General features: G+C 32.0%; 3 protein-coding genes across 7 annotated transcripts; 1 reads left to right on the top strand and 2 right to left on the bottom strand.

The window, feature by feature from the left end:
* Window positions 1-7,518: 7,518 nt before the first annotated feature.
* LOC101513937 (transcriptional corepressor SEUSS-like) lies at window positions 7,519-13,851 on the top strand. Of its 5 annotated transcripts, none has more exons than XM_012716486.3 (11): window positions 7,519-7,929; window positions 8,348-8,401; window positions 8,542-9,720; window positions 9,814-9,933; window positions 10,216-10,264; window positions 10,407-10,621; window positions 10,761-10,829; window positions 11,123-11,220; window positions 11,690-11,783; window positions 12,447-12,516; window positions 12,677-13,851. In XM_012716486.3, the coding sequence occupies exons 3-11, from the start codon at window positions 8,683-8,685 to the stop codon at window positions 13,609-13,611; spliced, it is 2,688 nt and encodes an 895-aa protein (XP_012571940.1). In that variant the 5' UTR covers window positions 7,519-7,929; window positions 8,348-8,401; window positions 8,542-8,682; the 3' UTR covers window positions 13,612-13,851. The 5 variants fall into 5 exon arrangements, with proteins under 5 accessions (XP_012571940.1, XP_012571941.1, XP_012571942.1 ...); XM_012716487.3 differs by having other exon boundaries at window positions 8,333-8,401; XM_012716488.3 differs by lacking the exon at window positions 8,348-8,401.
* A 102-nt stretch (window positions 13,852-13,953) lies between these two features.
* LOC101514277 (uncharacterized) lies at window positions 13,954-16,105 on the bottom strand. The gene is made up of 2 exons (XM_004502516.4): window positions 15,743-16,105; window positions 13,954-14,631 (listed from the first exon to the last, which is right to left on the bottom strand). The coding sequence occupies exons 1-2, from the start codon at window positions 15,960-15,962 to the stop codon at window positions 14,312-14,314; spliced, it is 540 nt and encodes a 179-aa protein (XP_004502573.1). The 5' UTR covers window positions 15,963-16,105; the 3' UTR covers window positions 13,954-14,311.
* Window positions 16,106-19,911: 3,806 nt separating this feature from the next.
* LOC101513397 (scarecrow-like protein 1) lies at window positions 19,912-23,185 on the bottom strand. The gene is made up of 2 exons (XM_004502514.4): window positions 22,893-23,185; window positions 19,912-22,160 (listed from the first exon to the last, which is right to left on the bottom strand). Exon 2 carries the CDS (start codon window positions 22,069-22,071, stop codon window positions 20,440-20,442), a length of 1,632 nt encoding a protein of 543 aa, XP_004502571.1. The 5' UTR covers window positions 22,072-22,160; window positions 22,893-23,185; the 3' UTR covers window positions 19,912-20,439.
* Window positions 23,186-24,885: the final 1,700 nt, after the last annotated feature.

The raw sequence follows: 24,885 nt of genomic DNA, 5'->3' as shown, positions 1-24,885 counted from the left end.
ATTTACTACATGAATCTTCTATCTCCTCACTACTAGAAATTTTACTTTTAATGATTAAAAAATCGGTCGTTAATGTTTAAAAATCGGTCAATGTTGTCAGTAGCGACTAAATTAGCAACATTTTAAATTTCGTTAGTAAACTACTAGTTGCTAGTTGTTGCGATCAAAACAATGACCGAATTTAGAGACTGATTTGATGGCCGAATTTTGTGATTGATTTTGTGACTGAATGTTGTGACTGAATTTTGAGACCGATTTTGTGACCAATTTTTTAGACTGAATTAGTGACTAAAGTTTGAGACCGATTTAACAATTACTTTAAATCAATTTTCTATGTCATTAGCGACCGGTTTAGAGACAAAATTTGTGACATAAATTGTTATTTTTATTAAATATTTGGTCACCAATTTTGACTCTTAATAGTACCGTTTTTTAAATACATTACTTTAATGTCCAAAAGAACACGATAAAAACAAATTTTGTAATTTGATTTCAATATCTAAAAAGTTCATACCTCAAAATCATTTAAAAGCATTAATCGACGTATATAACTAAAGAATATAATATATGTAAGTAATATTTCTAAGTACTCACAATAATACAAGATAAAATTTTAGTTTAAACATAATATATTTAGTCATAACAAATTGCAACATATTGGTTCTTCATATTAACTTATCATTATCGATCAAACTCTTCATCATTATGATCGCGAACATCATTATCACCAATTTCATCATCAAAATCACCAGCATCATGATCACCAATCTAATGATCACTGCACACTTTCCACCCAATGAGACAAATCAATTCTACTGTCTACATGCCTAATTTCTGTAAAATACTTATGTTTTTTTTTATAAAGACAAAAACTAAGGAAAGCGATCAAATTGCAAGCTCAAAAAGAAATCAACCATGGTCAAATATGCTAGAAGTCTTATAATTTAAAGGTACATGATGCAATCTAATATTCTTATATTTCAAATGCACATGAGAACGTTCCATTTTAGCACATGCATCAAAATAAATTTTAAAGTGTCAAAATGCATGAACAATGTTTGAAAATTAAGTTTTTTACAAAAATCAACGTTGTATTCGACTACAACATGTTGTAGCCGAATACAGACTCAAGTCAGTAGTTAAAATTGAACTTTTGTATTTGACTACGAGACAATATATTCGAATACAATTGCTAAGTCAATAGCTAAAACTAGACTTTTATATTCGACCACAAGACATTGTATTCGAATACAAGTGCTGAGTGAGTAGCTAAAACTGCACATTTGTATTCGACTACAACATGGTGTAGCCGAATATAAAAACAAGTCAGTGAAAAAATTCACTCATCTGTATTCGAATACAAGAATGTGTATTCGAATACAAGCTTCAAAATTCAAATAAAATTAAACGTTACAAAGATGTGTATTCGACTACACTCCTGTTATAGTTGAATACAACCGCGAAACAATGCAATTTTTCAGTTTAAACTCAACCTGGATCATTGCATATGTTCTTCAAACTTCTAAGAACAATTGTCACTTATCTGAAGTGATGTCTATGGAGTATAAATACCCCATAGCTTCAGTTTTAACTCATCTATCCTACAATCAAACTTAGAACAACTTTGATTAATTTTCTGAAATATTCTCAAAGTTATATTTTCATATTTCAAGTACATGCCCTACATTTTCATATCATTAAGAAAGATTCACTAGTGTACTTGAAATTATATTGGATTGATATCATTGTACAAACTGTTATACTCATGTTCTTAGTCAAGAACATTGCTGAAAAATCATTGAAATTATTGTATTATTTTGAAGAAAGTGGTGTACTTTCTTCAAGTGTTGTGAATAAGATAGTGGTGTGCTATCTTATGCAGTGTGTTAGAAGTTTGTAGCAGAGATCCTAGGGTGAGACTTGTACTTATTCTAACAATAGTGGAAAAATCTATTGTGGTGTGCAAGAGGACTGGATGTACCCTTGGTTGTAAGGGGAACGAGGATAATATTGTTGTTTTCTTTATTTTTCTGTCATTTACTTTTTTCTGTCATTTACTTTTACCCATATACTATTCTAATCAGTAAAATAATTCACCAAGTCTCTAAAAACCAGAAACTTTCTAAACACCTAATTCACCCCCTCTTTGGTGCACCTCTTTTCATACACTTTCTAACAAGCCTAAAAAACTCTTCACGTTCTCTCCTCACTGACTAAAAAATTATTACAAAGTCATTGAGTTCAATCATTTACTGAAAACTTTTAATAGTTGACAATAATAAAAATAAAGTTTCCTTAGATATGTTGACGCTAAAATAGCTAATGCTTGACTGATCTCACATAGTTGCTCATGTTTTTCCAATGCCTTTGACTATACCTCTTCTCGTGCTTGTTCGTTTGTTGAAGCCATCTTGTTCATAGACATATTCCTTTCCCCACCAATAAGTTTGAAAGTTTTCTTTTGGTTTAATTCAACACATGACCGAATCATCTCATATATCCAAATCAAGGAGAATAACCATGCCCTAGGAATTGTGTATCTCTGTTAAACTTTATTATCCAACATCAATTAGAGAAATAAAATTGGAGGAGTCCTCAAAAGCACCTTTGGATTAGACAAATTCACAGAAGTATCAAAATTCATTTTGACTTGGGTCAAATGGGATTTTAGTAAAAATTTGTGTTTGGTTATTGTATGATAAAATTAATTTTGCTTGCAAACTCTACTTTGACCATAAGTGATAAAAACAATCAACTTTTGCATTAGGTTATAAATCTACACTAAGTTTTACATTAAAATTGCTTTAAGACAAAAACATTTAAACATAAATCACTTCACTTCAAATCAATTTTAATCAAATCCATTGCACAAAATGAAGTTCATCAAACTACATTTATCGAATGCTCAACCAAGCCCACTAAGCCAATCAATTCCCTCCTCAATATAAATTAATTCCTTCAAACTATTATTTTATGGTATGGGAAGAAAATAATAGCGTTTCAACAAACCTTTGGATGAAAATGTCAAGTCCTGAAAAGTGTTGGATAGTCCTATTTAAAACCCTGCATAAAAAAAAAATCCAATAAGAAGATAAATTGATTTACCTATCAATATGCATTAGAATCCACCAACTGAGAATAATGCATAAATAGTAAAAAAATGATTATGAAACTATAACAATAACATGTATTTGGAAAGTAAAAAAATACATGAAAAACCCAATATCTCATGTCCTGTAATTAACCAACATAAACATTCTCAATTGAATCATTTTCAGAATTTCTTTTCCCTCTTTAATTAAGTTCAAATTGATTAGGTCACAACAAAAAACACAAAGAATGAAGCATAATCAATAAATTAGAAAATGTATTTCTTACTTTCTGGTTCACAATAGCCGACAAGACGACAAACAATGAGGGTTTTACGTCGCAATTATAGTTAAACGGTTTAAGAGAACTGATTGGTTTCACGGTTGCAAAAGAAATCTGAACAAGTTGAGGTAAGCAACAGAGGATGATTTCGTGATGAAATGGCGGTGATAGGGAATTGGCAACAGATGATGGTTTCGTGATGAATGGCAGTGAGAGGATGGTTAGCAACAAATGAAATCCAAACTAGTTGATTTCACGATTGTGAACCGTGATGAAATGACGGTGAGAGGGGACGAGATGAATGGTTTTAGGGTTTGTGGTGGTGAGATAAATTGATAGTGTTGAGAAAGAAATGTTGAGTTTATGGGTTGAGAAGGAAATAATGAGTTTCTGGGTTGAGAAAGAAAGCAGGTTTTAGGATTTCTTTGAGAAATAAAGCATATCGTGTGTTGGTAAGTAAACTAAATTATGTAATTAAAAAATAATTAGCAACTGAAATTTTAGTTGCTAAAATTTAGTTGCTATTTCAGTCTCTAAATTTCGACAGCGACTGATTTAATGACGAAATAATATTTAGTTTCAAGGTTCAAAATTTCGGTATCTATTTCAGTTGCTAGTGTGAAAGTCGGATTTTCTATTAGCGATAGTTAGCGACTGCATTTTTAGTCTCTAACATTCAGTTGCTATTTCAGTATCTAAATTTCGTTAGCTATCGATTTAGTGACGAAAAAATATTTAGTTTCTAGCTTCAAAATTATAGTCTCTATTTCGATCGGTAGTGTGACTGAAAATATTCAGTCTCTAAATCGAGTACTATAAGCGAAATTTTTAGGAGTGAGTTATTAATAATATAAAATAAATATGAATTTTAAAAAATAAATTGCTGGAATGAATATCTTGCATACCAAAGGAATAGGCGGAAGAGAACAAGAAGGTGCACAAAGCAATACTCTTGGTGCCTAGATTTAGGCAATATGAAAGACACACTCATAAAAAGGAAATGATACCATCTATCCTCCAATTTTACCTATACCTTATAATATTTTAAAAATATTAAATCTACTTTTAATTTTATTTCTTTTTACTATTCTACCAATTAATTTTTGTTTACTGTTTAAAAATTTCAGATACGTAAAAGATTTTTTAGAAATTACTGTAAAAAAATTTTATAAGATTTTCAACACAGAATATTAACCGAAAATTTTTAAAAAGTTTTTTTTACATAAAGTTTGTACCCAAAAATGATAAATTTTAATATTTATACAAGAATATATATATATATATAGAAGAAGGTCTCGCGTGGCACATGAGGAAAAATGTTTGTTTTCATCTTTCTGCCTTCCTTTCTTGTCTTTCACATATATATACATAACATTATACCTTGATAGTTGAATTATGTTCCTATTTTTTAGACCCTTTGATCCTATATAAGCATGACTCTTTATATATATATATATATATAACTTTATTGTATCTCTGGGGGTAGAAGTAAAATTTTAGAGGTGTAAATTTTCCACAAAAATTACGATTAAAGCCCAATCAGCTGTGACCGAAAAAGATAGACTCAACCGTAACTGGGCTCATCGTGTCTTACAACAGCATGGGCTTACTGTTTGAGAATCGTAAATATATTTGGCTGAATCAAAAATAAATTTTTTTTGTTTATGAATAAAAAATAAATATCATGTCTTGATTTAAAATCTGAAAGCTTAAAATTGTATGTGTAAATTTTTTATAATATTAATAATCTTATCTATGAATAAATTGGTAGAATATGTCACGGGTCGAACATATTGGTCACTATAATAGAAATTTTATGATTACAAATAAGTATTTAAAAATTTATACAATATAGTAATATCATCAAAGTTTAAATAAATTTATTTAGTATAATACTGTTTTACACTTTAAATAAAATATTCATACATATATAGTATATACCCTCATTTATCTAAAAAATTATCATCTTAATATAGATAGATAAATATTAAATTTATAAACAAATAAATGTTATTTGATATAAAATATTCTATAAATTTACAAATATTTGACCAAATACAAAAATTTATCATAAGTATAATTTATATAGTAATTATAATTAATGTGTTATTTTTTTTTCAATTACTTATTCAGGATATAGTCAAGATACACACTAATGAAATTTATATTTATTCTTTAATCAATTGAGTGGTTAAAGACACTCTTTTAAATAATTTATTTGTCAAATATAATTTATTAAGTAACTAAAAACAAATATTGTCTGGTATATGATTTAGACATAAAATATATATAAAAAATATATGAGAGAAGTGAGTCCATTGTATTATAAGAATTAAAAACAAAGCGAAATAGAAAATTTATGAAACTTATTTGACCTTGCAAACGGCGATTTGCAACGAAGTTGTGTCAAAAATTTAGATTAGGACGTAATAATAATGGTGGCAACCAACCATATAAAAAAATGAATATGATGTTAGTCATTGCATTTCTTAGATATATAGTGTCAATCGATATGACATGAAAATATTATAGAGGTGAATAGAATATCACAATTTTTTGCAAAAAAAACACTTCGATTAGATTACGCGTAATTTTTTAGAAATATACAAACAACTTTTATTCAAATTAAAAAATACCCGTCTAAAGAGAAGCTTTGATGCAATCAATTGAAACTTTAATTAAAAGGAAATTCAATTAACTAATATTGTAAAATTTTCAGCAAATGCATTTTTACAAAAATATTATATTGTACAAATAATTAATCTACGCGATTTCAATGTAAATATGTCATAGAAATTTCATCACATTTTTTGGGTTTAGTTTTTCAACCACAAAGTATGAATGCTTAGATAAAAATAAAGATTTTTACAAAATTCAAGATTAACTCAAAATCAACAACGAAAACATAAAAATAAAAACTTTACTTTAAATTTATATATCATTTATTAAATATCTATTTGTTTCACAAGAAAATTAAAAGAGAGGAGCAAAGGAGAGAAAAAATAAAATAAAAATTATACGAAATCTACTCTAATTTTTTTCTTTGTCAAATCAGTAAAAATATAATTTTTAAAATTTTTTTATTTTTTTTTTATTTTATCAATTAATTTATCACAATTTTTTTTAAGAATTCAACCTTCTAGTTTTCAGAAAAGTACTCAATAATAAAGTTAATTTCATTTAAAATTAAAATTAATTATATGAAGTATTTATTTAATAAATTTTAATATATTATCACATTCATTATCCATACAACGTTTGTAATTAACCATATTTAAGATGTGTTGACTATCTAGATTAGATTGATGTTAAATTGACATAAATTTGTCTTGAACTATTGTGATTGTCATGTACCTCAATCAATAGGTTAATATTTTCCATTACAATTCGAGCTTCAAAAACTTTATCCAAAGTGTTACAAGCACAAGGAAAATTGTGAAGTAACTTTGGACCGAATCAATCGAGTTTGATTGTACGTATTCTAGGATATTGGAATTGCCAACACGCTCGGCCCGAACACTATTGAATGTGTGAGCCTCGTAAATAATAGATAAGCCAAGGTCAATGTATGTATGCAAGATATAGTGACAATGATGTGGAAAACTATATCCATAGCATATATCATGATGAATCATGATGGACATGGTGCATGTGCATAGCATAGAGATACCTAGATTTAATGCAGCCAACAATCTCAACCATTAATTTAAAATTCATCAATTTAAATTATATTTTATCTATCTAACAAAAAATTATATCAAAATATTAGTAATATTTTTAATACAATTTTAATTATTTTCTTTTTATACTAATCTTCAATAATTATTATATATATAATTTTTAGAAATATTATTATATTTTACTTTTATAATAATAAAAAATCCATCAGTAATAAAAATAAATAAATTATTATATTAATTTTTTATTACTAAATTTTTTAATATATAAAAATATATTAAACAATATTTATTTATACTGAGACGGAGGAATTACATTACAAAAACTAAGAAAAAAATGATCTCAGCACTATTTTAAAAGTTAAAATCGAATAATTTTAGAAAAAAAATTAAAATCTAACAATTTAGATCTAATTTAGCGTTCTGGTGTAACAGCGGGAAATCCAAATACAAAGACATACCTAGAATTGGATTTGACTTCGTTTATTTTTTCAGAGGCAAGAGAGAGAATGAAATGAATGAATAGAAAAGCAAAAAGAAAGAATGAAGAAAAATTCAATCAGATTCAATACAATCTTGACGTCCGCAATGACTTTTTCTCTCTCTAACTTCTCTCTCTAAAACACACAGTTACCAGCAGCGTCTACAACAAAACAGTGCGTTTCACTGAGATTGAATGAAACTTTGAAGATGCTGCGTCTCATCCTCCTTATCCTACTATACCGATAAAACAAAACCCTAGAAAATCTCACCTCACTTCACATGTAATGAATGCCAATTCACAATCCAACTGGAAAGTTCGAAACTTTTTGTTCCCTCTCAATTCCTTGATCAATTACCATATTCTATTGCCTTTCAATTTCTCAATTTTCATCTCTTGGTGAGTCATTCTAAGTTTTAACCCTCTGTTTCTGTCTCTCATTTATACCTCTGCTTCGTTGATTCGCTTCAGCCCCGGCTCAATTTTTCGACCTTTCTCATGATAAATTCTTCCTTTACTTTGATTATGTTTGTTTCTTTATTCTTCGAATCATTTTGTTTTCTTTCAATTGAGCTTGGAATTGTTTTGGAAAAATGGTAGTTTTATTGATTTTGTTATGAGAGGCGTGCCTTAATTTAATTGAAGCTGATTGGTTTTTTTTTTTGTTTTTGTTAATTGTAACTTTTTTTAATTGGTGATTAGTGTGATAGTGAATTAGTGATACCATTGTTGATTGAAATTTGGTGCTTTCATTTATTGGGCTGTTATATTGTGTGCTGGCTGATGAATTGGATCTAAGAAGTCATGTGTTGTACAGAGACTAATGGGAAAGCTGTTTGAAGGTTGCTCATTTAAGGGAGGCAGTGCAATTGTAATGTTCAAAATTCAAAGATTGTTTCTTAGTTTTGGTTTTCTTTGGTTTATGGCTTGTGTTTGGTAAAGCTCCACACCTCATATTTCTGTTGGATTACAGTGAAGACTCTTATAAAGTTTTTTGGCCTTGAACTTTAGGTTTAAAAGCTGTCGGGATTGAGTATTATGATGCGCAGTTTTTGAAGACCTGCTGGGTTATTGTAGTTTGTTGGACTCATGTTTTATATAAGGTAGTTGTTCTGCTTTGGGGATTGCTAGAAAAACGAAATATTGTGAGACATGGTACCTCCGGGTCCAGGGACACCGACTCCCATTGGCGGTGCTCAGTCTCTCTCGCCTTCTCTTTTGAGATCAAATTCTGGAATGTTAGGAGCTCAAGGGGCTCCCATGCCTTCGCAGACGTCTTTCCCTTCACTTGTGTCTCCTCGTTCTCAGTTCAACAACATGAACATTCTAGGAAATATGTCCAATATAACTTCTATACTGAATCAATCTTTCCCAAACGGAGTTCCAAATCATGGACTCACTGGTCAAGGAAGTAGCCAGCGTGGAGGGATTGAAACTGGAGCTGAAACAGGCCAACTTTCCAGTGTTGGCAATGGAACGAGCTTCACCAATTCTCCATCCTCATTTGTACAATCAAATATGACGATTGCGGGTTCCTCTGGTCAAGTTCAGGGTCAACAATTTTTGAACGCCTCTAGCAACCAGCTGTTGCCAGATCATCAACTTTCTCAACAGCTTGAACCTCGAAATTTCCAACACAGCCAGCAGTCAATGCAACAGTTCTCTTCTCCTCTGAATACACAGCAGCAACCGCAGCAGCATTTTCAATCAATGCGAGGAGGAATAGGTGGAATGGGACCAGTTAAGTTAGAGCCCCAGGTAAACAACGATCAACTTGGACAGCAGCAGCAGCTGCAGTCAATGAGGAATCTTCCTCCAGTGAAAATGGAACAACAACAAATTCAATCAATGAGAACTCTGGCACCAGTTAAAATGGAGCCCCAGCATTGTGATCAACCGTTATTCTTGCAGCAACAACAACAGCAGCAACAATTTCTCCACATGTCGAGACAGTCTTCTCAAGCTGCTGCTGCTCAGATCAATCTTTTGAACCATCACAGGCTTTTACAGCTACAACAACACCAGCAACAACAACTCTTAAAGGCAATGCCTCAACAAAGAGCTCAATTACCACAACAATTTCAACAGCAAAGTATGCCTATGAGGTCTCCTGTGAAACCGGCATATGAACCAGGGATGTGTGCTAGGCGGCTGACACACTACATGTATCAGCAACAGCATAGACCTGAGGTAAGAATTTATCTTATATATTGGCTTTGTTCTGTGTGTATATCTATCATAAACTCATATGTATTAATAGGTATTGCAATTTGGTTTATATAGGATAACAACATTGAGTTTTGGAGGAAGTTTGTTGCTGAGTATTTTGCTCCTAATGCCAAAAAGAAGTGGTGTGTTTCTATGTATGGAAGTGGCAGACAAACAACTGGAGTTTTCCCTCAGGTCTGTTACCGAAGAAAGTCTTATAATCCAATTCTAATGACTGGATAGCCTTGTCTAAGTTCATAACTTAATATTGAATGGTGTGTATAACTGTACTATACTCTAGTATTGGTGTTTCAATTTTATAGCTGTGATCACCATATTGTTATGTCCCAGGATCAAGTAACTAGTGCTTTAAATGTTTCCATGGATGTTCTATGGTATTAATTGTGCCGGCTGTAGTAGTCTCATTGATGCTAACCATTACTTTTAGCTAAATATCAACTGTTTAATTATTTTCAGGATGTATGGCACTGCGAAATATGTAATCGCAAACCTGGCCGTGGGTTTGGTAAGTTTTATATTTTGATGTTCTTTTTCTGCATGTCATTATTCAGTCTTTTTTTGTTCTTCATCATATGAATGTTGGCATCTTGACTTCCTATTAGACTATTCTCCTTCTATCTGCTTATGTTTTTTCTGGGTTTTTTCAGAAGCAACTGTTGAGGTTCTTCCTAGGCTTTTCAAGATAAAGTATGAAAGTGGTACTCTGGAAGAACTACTTTATGTTGACATGCCTCGTGAATATCATAATTCCTCTGGCCAGATCGTTCTAGACTATGCAAAAGCCATACAAGAAAGTGTCTTTGAGCAACTTCGTGTTGTTCGTGATGGTCAACTTCGAATAGTTTTCTCTCCAGACCTGAAGGTAGCATATTGAAATCAAAACATTCAAATGATGCTGAAAAATGCTTACCTTTTATGTTGTCATTGTTGGAAATTTGGCATTCCTCTTTTTATGAAAAGAAATTTAATTGACATTCTCTTGCTTATTATTTCTTTTGCAGATATGCTCTTGGGAATTTTGTGCTCGGCGCCATGAAGAGCTCATCCCCAGAAGATTGTTAATACCTCAGGTTATTATTAAGTAGTTGCATTATGAGATGCCCCTGGTACTTTAAAGAATACATTAACTGTTTATTCAAAGTCTGTAGTAAGTTTTGAGATTGTTGTTTTATATAATATTTGCTACAGATTTAAGAATCCTTGGTTTCATTGCTAGTTATTGTGGTATTATTTTGCTAGGAATGCCTTTTGAAATGCTGGTGTTATATCGTAAATATGGTAGTAGAGGAGTTTTGCTATATATTTACATATTATACGCTGCGATCATTCATTGTTATTTTTATTTCATTTTTATTATCGACAGGTTAGTCAGATTGGAGCGGTTGCTCAAAAATACCAGGCTTTAACTCAAAATGCAACACCCAATACATCTGCTCCAGAGTTACAAAATAATTGCAATATGTAAGTCCATCTGCCATTTATTCTGTGCGCTGATTTCTGAGCCTTTGATTTTCTTAATGAGACGTATTTTGCAGCCAAACATGTCAAATTCTTGCTGATGCTAGTTTTCCTCAGAACTTGAATTTTATACATTTTAATTATTAATTATTATATAACTTGTTCCAAGACATTATTTCCCTTTGATTAGGGATTTCATGTGAATGTTTCACTATGTTCATCACTGCTAGTAAAATGAACTCCTCTGCCATTTTTTCTACTCTATTTTTACTTTGTAGCCTTCTTTTTTGTGGTTGACCATCATGTATATAATAAACCTTGTTTGTTGTTTATTTGATTTCTAAATGATGCTACATTTTAGCTTGCAATAGTAATTTCTTTTGATCTCTTTTTGGTCTAACTTAATTATGGCTACCTTTTGTTATTGTTTCTGTTTTTATTTTAATAATAACCTGATATTCTTCTTTTCCAGGTTTGTTGCTTCAGCTCGTCAATTGGCTAAAGCCCTAGAAGTTCCATTAGTTAATGATTTAGGATATACAAAGAGATATGTGCGCTGCCTACAGGTAATGTTTCATTCTGACGACATTGCTTACAGTATTGTTTTTATATTAGTGTACACATTAATAACAAAATATCTATCGATTTCCTTTTAGTGTTTAAAACAGCATTTGGTTTGCGGAACTACTTTATCTTTTGCGGCATCATCACAACCCTTATTTGAAATGCTGATTTTGGAAATTTGTGAATAAATCATCGCACTCGTCCTTGCTTGTTTAGAATAGGAAATCCTTGTTTGGTTTTGTAGATCTTAATGTGACCGCAAAATATAACAATGCTGCTAAAATCTGCAAACTATATTTTCCTGAATCAGTCTTTTAACAGCGTTTTCTCTCAAGAGAGGACTTGAACTTGGGACCAATTAATTGCTCGCTGATGCTTTGGTGGTTCTTTTATTTATTTACATTGGTGAATAAATTGTCTTTTGTATTTTTTTTGGGGAGAGTGATTATCAATGAATACACACATCAGGAATTGTTGCCATTTGCACAAAAAGAGAAAAAAAAAAACCTTTTTTTTATTGTTTTTTCGCGCCATATGGTGCAGCAATATTTTTTTTCTTAGGAGTTTCATCTAGAGGAATTTTTTTTTTCCAATGAACTCTACTGTGGAGGACAGGTTGAGCCAACATGACAAATTTCGTTTGTTCTTTATTGTTTATGATGCAGATATCAGAAGTGGTAAATAGCATGAAAGACTTGATAGATTACAGTAGAGAAACAGGGACTGGACCTATGGGTAAGTTAATAGTTTACGTGGTTGATTTCTCATATGCAAGTATAGTTATGAATGTGTCAATCAAATAATATTTTATTAAAGAGTGTTCAACTGATCACACCGCTGTGTGTAGTTATATAGATTTTTTCTTCTTATATTATTAACTATTACCTTCTTTCAGAGAGCTTAGCCAAATACCCTCGGAAAACAAGTAATTCGTGTGGAGTTCGTAATCTAGCTCAACATGAAGACCAATTAAAACAACAGCAGCAAATGACTGTCAATAACTCAAATGGCGATCCAAACCCAGTGCAAGCTGCTGCCATGCAAATTGCTTCAAGCAATGGTATGGTTAGTGTAAATAGTTCTGTCAACTCAGGGTCCGCATCCACAACCACAAGCACTATTGTTGGACTTCTCCACCAAAACTCTGTGAATTCTAGACAAAACTCAATGAACAATGCAAGCAGTCCATATGGAGGTAGTTCTGTTCAAATTCCATCCCCAGGTTCCTCCAGTACCGTGCCACAGGCCCAGCCAAACTCATCCTCTTTTCAGTCACCTACACAATCCTCATCTAATAACCCCCAACAAACAACTCACTCTACTTTAACGCCTCCCAATCAAATGAATACAACAAACTCACCAGCTAATATTTCGATGCAACAACAACATCAATATCAACCGTCTCTTTCTGGTGATCCTGACCCAAGCGATGATCAAAACTCAGTCCAGAAAATCCTACATGAGATGATGATGTCCTCCCAGATGAATGGTACAGGGGGAATGGCTGGTGTTGGTTCTCTAGGAAACGACTTGAAGAATGTAAATGGTATAATGCCAACGAGTGCCAATGCAGGGCTGAATGGTGATAATGGCACAGTCAACAGTAATACAGGTGTTGGGGCTGGTAGTTATGGAACCATGGGGTTTGGTCAATCCACTATGCCTAATGGAATCAGAGGTACTACGATAAATAATTCAGTCATGAATGGAAGAGGAGGAATGGCGTCTTTTTCCCGGGATCAAGCTATGAATCATCAACAGGATCTGTCGAACCAACTACTCAGTGGGCTAGGAACAATAAATGGTTTTAGTAATTTTCAATTTGATTGAAAACATTCTCCTAGAGAGCCTTTGCCCTTTGTAGCTGGTGTGCATGCTGCGGTTTATGATAGCTGCTTGTGCAGCATGGTGAGCAATGGTGGTAGAATTGCCTTCGGCCGTAGACGACGGTAGAATGCATTTGGGTAGTGATAGGGTATAGGCTACTGTGCAAATATATGATTTTATATATAAGAAATGCAAATTTGTTGGCTGGTTGTGTGGCTTTTGGGGCTGATTTTTCCTTGTGAATTCAAGTGTCACTTTATATTTAAATTTTTGTACTGTCATGAGTTTTCACAAACTCACCCTTTGATACACGCACACAGTTGAGGAAAGTGACAAGTTTTGGACTACAAAAAGTAACCGGTTGTTGGGAGATAATTAGATATTATCCCAAGCAATCATCAATTTGAAGGTAATCAGCATTCAAACATTGAAGGATGTCTGTTTATCCAATGTAATAACCTTTACAAAATGATGAAAAATAAAAGAAATATACAAGGATTATTCAATGTGTTGAAACCATAGATGGAAAGATGATCCTTACATAGTTATGATAAAACATACAAACTACCTTTAGCCTTGTAGGAAATGGAAATGAATGGGATAAAATGAAAAATCAGCAATTTCACTAAAGTAATTTCTTCCTTCCCAATCCATCCATTGTTGCTACTGTAATGCTTTTCATTATATATCACTTTTTCTCAGTTCATGCTTCAATATATTTTTCCAGTGTTGCGGACAGAGTAGACTTGGGAACTGCACCAATTACACTTTCTTTCTTCTCTCCATTTTTGAAAAATAGAACAGTTGGTATGCTTCTGATGCCATACTTTGTTGCTATGTTTGGACAATCATCTGTGTTGAGCTTGTAGCAAGCAATTTTTCCAGCATATTCTTTCGCTAACTCGTCGAGAATAGGCGCTATCATCCTGCATGGACCACACCATGATGCCCAAAAATCTACCAGCACAGGGATTTCACTTGCAAGGACAAGGTCATTCCAGTTTGCGTCAGTCACTACTCCAACTGCAAAGTTTGATCATGTATATGTGTTACTTCATTATACAATACACTACACATAGGCCAAATTCACTTTAAGTATGGTTAGAATTGCTACCTAATTGCTCTCTTATGTTCAATCCTCAATAGGAAAATAAAATTTGGAATACAGTACAAGGAACCCAAGAAGCAACATGTTTATTCATCAATTCCAAGATGGTATTCAATAATGAATCTGCTGTTTGGCTTTGCAGTGACAAATTGAATTAGAGTGAAATTGATTTTGTAAAATTACGTTGAAATGTTGCTAATGTTTGAATATTTTCACATAAAAAATGAGTTGAACAATAAATATAAATATAAGTGTAAAAATCACATTTGAGATTAAAAAAAAAAACTAACTTCAAGTTAGAATTAATTCTTGAGAACATTCAAACATGTCAAAGTATGTTTGCTTGTGCGGCGGGCACACATTCACCAAATCCATGGTAAAAATTCACTGCTACAAAAGCTTAGTTTTGGAGTATCAATAAATTGCGGTGAAAAAGTGAATCTAACCCACAATTGAAGCTAGAAACTTGAAACCAACCGATGGCAAAATGAAATTTTGACCTTTAGAATCAATTATAACTCCTCCAAAAATAGAATCAAACATATTCAACCACGTAGTCGGCTGCAAATTCACACTATAATAACATTTCTTACCGTCCACAAAGTTTAAGTGCATCTACATTCTACCCATTGAAGCTTTAAACAAAAGTTTAGTATTTAGGTCTTTGATTTTTAACCCATTCCATTTTGATTTGGTAGTTCGACTGTGAAACTTCTTTGTTTATGTATTTCCGGAATATGAGTATGTGACTTGTTATAATTGATCCTATTGATAGGACAGAACTAAAAAAGGATCTGTCTGTGATTTTTGCAAAGTCTCTTTCAATCTAAACACTCACTTAAGTTAACCTATTTAGCAAGTTCCTCCTTAGACACCTAGCAATGACACTGACTTTAACTATAATGCAAAGATAAGATTTATGTCTAGCCACAAAATATTCTGATGTAGTTTTTGATACTATACTATATCTTCATAATAGACAGTTGAAAACAAGAAAAAAAGTGAACAAGGTGAAGGAAAGTATACCTTCATTTAATGCTTCACGAGCATTGCAAACAAAACGAGATTTTCTGTAGGCAACACCTGTTGAGTAAAGAGATGGGAGTGATACTGTTGCATTTTGCACTGATTTCTTGAACCCTCCTCTTTGAGCTGAGAAAACAAGCTTTTCCCTTGAAGATGAAAATAATGGAGGAAGACAATGGGGTCTTGCTGTGGATACTCTTAAACAATTCTCCAGAGCCATGTTGTTGTTACTTTTTGTGTAATTGTGGAAAATGGACACAGGGTTTTCTTCACTTGTGTGGATAAGTTTCTAGTGTGGTGAAGGTTTTTAATTTGTTTGGTTTGAAATTGTGTAGTTTGTTTGTAAGTGGATATTTTTACAGATTGTGAGGTTCTAAGGAGGCTCGAATTCATGTGGATGTCGTTTATGTTTTCAAAACTCTCTCTACTTTTGTCCTACTAAAACGTACACATCATCCCAATTTCTACATAAGCATTAGCTATCTTGTTCGTAATTAAATTCTCGTCAATGGTAAAAATTTCTAGTTAATGATACTATCGTAATTTGTGTATGGATGTTTAATATATATATATATATATATATATATATATATATAAATTGAGACTCCGATTTACAAAAAATTTAATATCGGACATATTTTTTTAAAAATGTCACTTATATATATATATATAATGATGTTTGAGACAAAAAAGTTAAATTGAGATATATAATGTGTGAGATGAATTGTAGATGCATAAGAATGGTGCTTCATAGGTGTATAAATGATGTCCTACAAATGTTATCTGTGACACATAAGTATATGATGTGTCATTGTTTTAGTTTCATAAACATAGAGACGTTTAAACGCTTTTATTATGTGTTTGAATGAGGCAATTTTCAAAATACACGTAAATCAATTCGGACATGTATTTGGAGATTCTTAAAAACATTAAAAACAATAAAAGAAACTATTAAGGTGATTGTGAATTCTATTTAGTTTAAATGATATTGATATTTAGTTCGAATGATATTCATTTCTTTCATTGAGCTTAAAATAATAACTCTTTTTAAATAGTTTAAGTGAAGTATAATCTGACTTGATTAGTAATATTGTACAATTGAGAAACAACGACATAACAAATATCAAACTCTTAATGTCTGAATTATTATTTAAAACAAATATCAAATAACAAATTTCTGAAGCACAATAATAAGTAAAACGCAGCGGATATAAAATTTTCTCAACTTATAAAAACCTGTGAGGAGCAACAATAAATATATGGCAGCAAATTAATCAAAATAAAAAGACCTAATGAACACGTGGAAGACCCCTCAAGGATGAAAACCACGGGTCGTCAAGACCAAAGAAATAGCTCCACCATAATCAAATAAGGGTACAAGAGAGTCTCAAAATGATGCACAAATTGTGCTTACAGCCGGCCAAAATAACAAAGCACTAAAGTCTACAAATGAAAAGCAAGAAGAGGAAAAATACCCAAAACACATGCTGTTGTGCGAGTACGATTTCTCCCCCTTCAAACGTTGTTTCGCCGATCCGACCGTTGAAAACGGAGAATTGAATGTTGCGAATCTTTTGTCCAAACATCAGCCCGATCCAACAGTTAACGAATGCGAAATCGATATTTTTCTGAGACTGATTTAACAAAATCGGGAATAGTCTCTTTTCTCTTTTGGTGGTTGCCTTTCCTGTCAAAATAGTCTCTCCCCCTCACAACTATGTGGAGATAATCACCAAACCGACGATATCACAAAAAGTTTCAAACTTTCCTCTTGGTAATGCTTTAGTCATCATATCAGAACCATTATAATCAGTATGAACTTTAGTCAATTCCAACAACTTAGCTTCCAAAACATCACGTATCCAATGATACCTCACATCAATGTGTTTGGATCTACTATGAAACGTCTATTTCAGACCAGTTGAGTGAATTTCAGGGGCTCCTTGATCAAATGTCTGGAATGGATATCAAGTTTGATGATGAGCTGTTGGGACTATTTTTATTGTTATCTTTACTAGAGTCTTGGGAAATATTTTGAATTTCTATAACGAGTTCAACTCCTAATGGTGCTATTTTCTCTACCACCCTTCGGTTCTTTTTTCTGACTTCTCCCCCTATTTTCAGTGACAAGAGCTTCAGATTGAGATGAAGAACTCTGTGCATTCCTTCTCATCTCCTCATTCAAGACCAAAGAAACAACACCATTAGGAGTTGAACTCGTTATAGAAACTCGAAATGTTTCCCAAAACTCTGGTAAAGATAACAGTAAAAATAGTCCCAATAGCTAATCATCAAACTTGATACCCATTCCAGACATTTGGTCAAGGAGCCCCTGAAATTCAAGTGGTCTGAAATAGACGTTCCATAGCAGGTCCAAACATATTGATGTGAGGTATCATTAGACACATGATGTTTTGGAAGCTAAGTTGTTATAATTGGTTAAAATTCATACTGATTATAATGGTTCTGATATGATGACTAAAGCATTACCAAGAGGAAAGTTTGAAACTTGTTGTGATGTCGTCGGCTTGAAGATTATCTCCACATAGTTGTGAGAGGGAGATATGTTGGGTATTGGGCACCCTTCCTATGTGGAGAAAGACCCAACTACTATAGTCCATGTGTCTCACTTATTTAAGTGGAGAGTGGTCTAATCAGGGTTAAAAAAAGAGAGACTATTTTGATAGGAAAAATAACCACTAAAAGAGAGGAGTAACCCTATTCTCGATTTTGTTAAATAAGTCTCAGAAAAAAATCGATGACGCATTCGTTAACCGTTGGATCGGGCTGATTTTTGGACAGAAAAAAATCGATGACGCATTCGCAACATTCATGTCTTAGTTTTCAACGGTTGGATCGGAGAAACAACGTCTGGAGAGAGAGAAAATGTGCTCGCACAGCAACATGTTTTTGATTATTTTTCCTCTTCTTGCTTTTCATTTTTAGGCTTTAGTGCTTTGTTATTTTGGGTATTGTTTCAGATGAAGTTTCGCCGACCCGACAGTTGAAAACGAAGATCTGAATGTTGCGAACCTGCTGTCCAGAAATCAGCCCGATCCAACGGTTAATGCACAACCGATATATTTTTGAGACTGATTTAACAAAATCAGGAATAGGGTTACTCATCTCTTTTCTCTTTTGGTGGTTGCATTTCCTATAAAAACAGTCCCTCTTTTTTTTTAACCATAATTAGACGAATCTCCACTTAAATAAGTGAGACACGTGGACTATAATATTTGTGCATTTATCCACATAGGAAGGGAGCCCAATATCCAACCGTTGTAATTTTAAGTTCTACAATTGGTGTTTTTTATGAGTAAAATTATTTTTAGGAATAGAATTGTTGTTGATTTATGGTTGCCGATATGTATGTTTGAGTGTAATATGTGAAAGTGACATATTATCCGTGCACATTTTTTGTTAAATGAATTAATTTAACTAAATGAATTAATCTAACTAAATGAATCATATAGATTAGTACCGTAGAACCTCAATATATAATGCAAATTAGCATATGTCTATCGACTAAAATTTATTTTACTAAATTTTTTTATTATTAAAATTGCACTTTTTTATTAGGCTCAATTTTTAAGATTAAAACACGACCTCCAAAATCTTTAAGACGAATCCATTTTTATTGGCCAAATTATAATTCAAATGTCTATTATTATAAAATAAATTTTAAAAACTACTATAATTATAAAATAAAATAATTTTTATAATCTAAATTCCAACTATGTGAGTTTTATCTAGGGATATAAAAATTAAACCAAATGATCATATGATCGCAATAATTTAACCAAAACTTAGAAATAATACATATATGTGATTTAACTTCCATTAATACGTTCATATCCACACGTATTGAAATAAAATTTTAATTTTCTTTTGTTACTAAATATGTTTATACTACTGAAAATACGTTTATATATTATTCTTTTAATCTTAGTTTTAAATTATACTATTAAATTTTTAATATGTTTTTTTCTTATTCATTTGTTTAAAATTCATTTATTTATTTTGTTTGTACTTTATTCTATAATCCATTTAATCGATTTTATAATTTATTGATTTTAAATTTAATCTATTGATTTCATATTAAAATAAATATTTGCATTTTCACATTATCAACGCTAAAATTTAGTCCAATAAAATAAATAAAATATCACTTTCAACCGTACAACACTCAAGTCTAAATCTAGTTAATTTTAAATATGCTGATACTTGATATTACAAACAAAAAAAAAATACAACCAAATGCAGTTTGAATTGCAGAGGCATATACATTGAGGTTATAGAGACGTTAAAAACTTTGATGTCACTCTCTAATTGCGGTCGCAGTGAGATTTGTAAAATCACTTCCAACCTATAATTTTGCAAAAGTTATACTATGTAAAATTTATAATATTGTGGTGGGTGATTATGATTTTGCCGATCTCACCGCGAAACCAAACATCCGCTTAAAATCCTAGTTGCTTTATGAAAAGAAATCTTGGTTGCTAACAAGAAATCATGGCATGAAAAATTCAACCTAGAAAGCAAGCATAGCTGTTTTATGCTCCCTTGTTTAGATGAAATGAAACTTCATTATTAGCTAAACACTCCAATACAAAGATGAGAATGAGTCCATACTCTATAGAGTAATGAACAAGCAAGCAAACACTACATGACCAAACAACAGAAGAAGACTATCTTGTTCACCTCCAAGCTGAAGCAACAATCAAGTTTTTATCTTCCCAACCAAAATGAAGTGCACCCTTTTCCTCCTTTATGTTGTACCTATCACAGTACATCTTAATAAGTTTTCTAATTTCATCACTCACATTACTACTCATTGGAGATGAATTGAACCCAGCCATTGTAATCCTTGCTCTCCATTTTCCAGCAACTTCATACCTTTCTATCCTATCCTCACCTTCACAAGCAACAGTATTAACAATGTCTCTTGCTAAGCATTGCCTTTCAACATTCATCCTATCCTGACTCTCTCTAGGAAGTGTAACATCAAGTGACTCAAACACAGCTGAGTAGTAATTGTAAGCTTCAACAAACCTCTGCAAGAAAGGAGTGGTATTAGTGTTTACATCTTGTTCGATGACGGTTACAATCTTCGGATTCATGCTCTTTACCAATCGAAGAAGCTGGTCTCTTTCGTTAATCGTGGAAACACTCTCATCAGGCATGTGATGAAGCTGGAATGCAAAGTTTACAACAAGAGCTTCATCAGGACAACAGTTGAGCTTGAGCATGGATGGAGTGACAATCGATGTCCTCGATGCCACCGCTCGAAATTCAAATGACAAACCGAGTGATTCTGCTAGTTTTTCTAGTCTTTGTCCTATGATGTTTAGTCCTCCAATAGATCGCTGCACGGATTCAGGATCATCAATTCCTGTCAATCTAACATGAGATGGCTTACAAGGCCTTGATGCAAGTGTTTGAATAAGGTTTATGTATTGACTTCCTTGATTGATGTCAAAATCTATTATATGAACCTTTCTGTCATCTTTAACTGCTTCTGTAATTGCGTTGTTAGCGGCGATAAACCCGAATTTAAAGCATGGACAAACCTCAAAAAGTATCTGCATTGCTGCTAAACGGTCGGAAGAAGGTGGTTCTTTGCATCTTAAAGCTCTATAAATACTTTTTCCGGATTCAGCGAGGCGAGCAGCGAGTCCTTCAACCATATAGGCTGCAATTCTTTGGGAAGGCTCTCCTTGGATTGATACCATTTTTCGGAGACTGTTTATCATCGACGTTGCTTCCTCTTTATTTCCTTCTGAAATTGCATTAGCACATTCATAAAGAAGTTGCTTCGGGGTTCGAGAAATTCGCGTTATTTCTTTGGTATTGGTGATGCTGATTGTGCTAATATTGGAATCTGAAGATGAATACTCCTTCGGTGAATCATGGTCATTGATTAGCATATTCTGAATTGAATCAATTTCCATGCTTTGAGAAGTCACATATTCCTCTTCTTCATCAGCCTCACTATCATCAAGTAATGCCTTTTCCAATGCTTGTAGTTTTGATCTCATTTCACTATCAATTTCAATTGAATCCACGCTTCGATTTTCCATCGAATCTGATCCGAAATTGGACTTATCAGCACTGTGATTCCTCGTTGACATCAAAAAAGTATCAAATGGTTTATTAGTAAGCAGTGAAGCTCCTGAACTAGCTATAAGCTGGTAAGAAGAAGAGGCACCATCTTGGTCAATTGAAGTTGTAGAGATCTCAGAACTAGATGGTTCTATCAGTTCTTCTGTTTGTAAGTCATGGAAGTACTTCTTGTAACTCTGGCTGGAATAAGCATCTGTCCTATACATGCTTCTATGGTTATTAGAGTAGTGTTTTTGGAGGACAAGGTAGTGATGCTCACTGATGAATTCTTGTTGAACCTTCTAGGATGACTTTGCTATGATGGTAGAAACAAAAGAAGAAAACAAACTTAGAAGAATATTTTCAGGTATGGATTTGGTACTTATAAATATAGTCAAATGATCATGAATCAGCTGGTTGATAATCCATTATGTCCAATTCTTAAAAGTTTCTATAAAGAAAATGAACTTATTCACTGAAAATAGAAATATCTAATGGAAACCAAATGTGACACTGATTAATTCTGAGAAGACCTACTAAGGTTTGAAACTATATAAATACTTACTAGGATATCATTTGGCCAACCAAGAAAGAGAATGATTTTCTTACTTTTTTTCTAACAAAAATTGGTTATTAGATTTATTCAAACATAAGTTGACTTGGAAGTTAAAGTTCTACTTTAGTATGGCAAAGCCAATATATTATAAACCTAACACAGTGGCCTTACTGTATCTGGAAAAGCAAAAATGATATTAAAAAAACTTGTTTTGCTTTTACATCTGTTTACAGTATGATCTTCTGTCTGCAGATAACATAATCTACTCACATAAAGAAAAGTATTCCTAACTAAAAAAATACTCTGGATAAAAGTAAATCAAAATTGATCATTGACTCTAGAAACTTTGAAAGCAGAGACCTATACAAGGAAAATTTAAAAACTTAGAACATTGAATTTAATTTTTTTTACAATCACATGCATCAAACTATATAAATAACATGTACCATCTACTGTTGCAATTATAAACCAAAGACCATAAAAGTTCTTTACCCTGTTATTTTGTACTTTTGAAAGATGAAGATGAACATTTGAGGAAAAAGAAAGGTTGGCATGGTTTTTTGACAGGTGACAGAGTTAGCTGAGGCAAGATGCAAGACCACTTGTTGATGACGATGTCTGTTTTCTATATTAAAAAAATTGTTGGATAGAGTTCAATTTGGTACAAAAGCAACAAGATCAAAACCAATAACCGAATACTAACTAACAAGTGGATATACATAATACTTTGAGAATTGGAATCCAAGTGGATAGACTAAAACTCAAGTGGATATACATATAGGAATTCAAAAATCCAATTCTTAGAGGTGTGTAAATTATATTATTGTTGTATTTTAAAAAGTATGAAAAATATTAACATACACCCTATTATATTAAAATATCAGTTTAAATAAATGAATTCTTAGAGTCTAAATGAATTTGTTTAAATAAAATATCAGTTTTTATTAAAAAGAACACTGTTTAAACAAAAACTCTTTGGAAGTGTCTTATAATTGTATACTTTTCATTATTCTTTTATTTTCAAAGAAATGAACAAGTTTCTTAGAAGTATATACTTTTTTCTTTAGATAACTCTTAAAGATTTAATATACATATACAATTACAGTATTTTTTTTCTCTATCAATCCATCAAAGTTATAATATAATTGAAAATGTTTAACTTCATTGAATAAATAAAGTATGATTAATTAATTTTTTAATATACACAATTTCATCAATTTTTGTGTAAAATTTAATTTATATATTATTAATGATTTTGATTTGTGTAAAAAATTTTAAATCCGCGAAAATTAACTCATTAGTTTACAATTTATTTTAGATGGAGTATTAAAACAGTAACTCAAGGTTGAAGACAAAAACTCGAGCTTCTAGAAAATTTCCAAGCCTATGCAATTAGAAAATCCATCAAAGACTTCCAACCAAAGTTAACGAAACTTCTTTGTATTAACCGGCACCGCAATATAATTAACTGCTATCACTGTTTTCCCTTTTTTCTCTCGTATGTCTGCGTCCATGTGTATACCAAACTTAACGAAACTTCAAATGTTACATTCTAGATTAATATTTTTGATTAAACTCTCTAGTTCTCATTAAAAAAAAAAGTTTTAGTAATTTAAAGTTCGGTCGTATTTGATAAAAAAATATTCTAATTTAAATTTGTTTTTTTAAGAACAGTAGTATATGTATGCATTGGTCGGTGCAACCAGAAAATGAAATTTCACGAAGTTATTGGCTTCTTGCTTGTAATTCATGTTTGATCTTACGATCTCAGTCATGAGTGAACAAGCCCTTTGTTGACCATTGTGGCGGCAATGGATTCTCTTCATATTGCTCATGGACTCGGCCAAAGCCCCTCGATTATAGATTTGACCAATAAGGTTCATCAATGTATGGAAAGTATATAAAGGAGCACCTCTCTTATGATTGTCACACATCCGATTTTATTACGTGAAATGATATCAACCGTGATATAAATCAAACGATTAAAAGCTATAAATATATGATGCAATTACAACAAAGAATCTGATTCTTACTTATATAGTCAAAATTTCCCACAATTTGCTTTAGCGAACACCAATATTAGTTAGACACAATGGACAATGTTTTGACGAAAATAATTTTTTTTTAACCCTATTATGTTCTAAGATGCTACCGTCTCGTTTAGAAGTACATATCCGGAGAGAAAAAAAAGTATGTTTTCGTCTGGATGTACACATTATGTACTCCTAAAGTGTGTGTAAGATGAGAAAATAAACTCTTCAAAATAAAAGATATAAATCCAAGTATAAGAGTGAAGCCCACAAAGAAACAAAATAGGATAGGCCCAACTAGAGGACAAAACCTTTTGGTGTATTTTAGATTTGTAGTCACACCCCACAATTTATTATGTGCTTTTATTTATATTTTTGTAGACTTGGATTGATTACTTAGGCTTTTACTTATCGTTTTGTAGAGTTTAAGTATGCATTACAGTTTTCTTTTTTCT

The sequence above is a fragment of the Cicer arietinum genome, chromosome 5 (genome assembly GCF_000331145.2).
Source record: "Cicer arietinum cultivar CDC Frontier isolate Library 1 chromosome 5, Cicar.CDCFrontier_v2.0, whole genome shotgun sequence".
Classification (NCBI taxonomy): domain Eukaryota; kingdom Viridiplantae; phylum Streptophyta; class Magnoliopsida; order Fabales; family Fabaceae; genus Cicer; species Cicer arietinum.
Note: the sequence above shows the minus strand (reverse complement) of the source record. Positions and strands in the feature narration are given on the sequence as shown.

Coding starts and splice junctions, on each gene's coding strand:
- LOC101513937 (XM_012716488.3), top strand. CDS start 8,683: ATGGTACCTCCGGGTCCAGGGACACCGACTCCCATTGGCGGTGCTCAG. Junction 9,721..9,813: donor AGCAACAGCATAGACCTGAG/GTAAGAATTTAT, acceptor TGGTTTATATAG/GATAACAACATTGAGTTTTG. Junction 11,221..11,689: donor TTACAAAATAATTGCAATAT/GTAAGTCCATCT, acceptor CTTCTTTTCCAG/GTTTGTTGCTTCAGCTCGTC.
- LOC101514277 (XM_004502516.4), bottom strand. CDS start 15,962: ATGGCTCTGGAGAATTGTTTAAGAGTATCCACAGCAAGACCCCATTGT. Junction 14,632..15,742: donor TCGTGAAGCATTAAATGAAG/GTATACTTTCCT, acceptor CAAACTTTGCAG/TTGGAGTAGTGACTGACGCA.
- LOC101513397 (XM_004502514.4), bottom strand. CDS start 22,071: ATGTATAGGACAGATGCTTATTCCAGCCAGAGTTACAAGAAGTACTTC.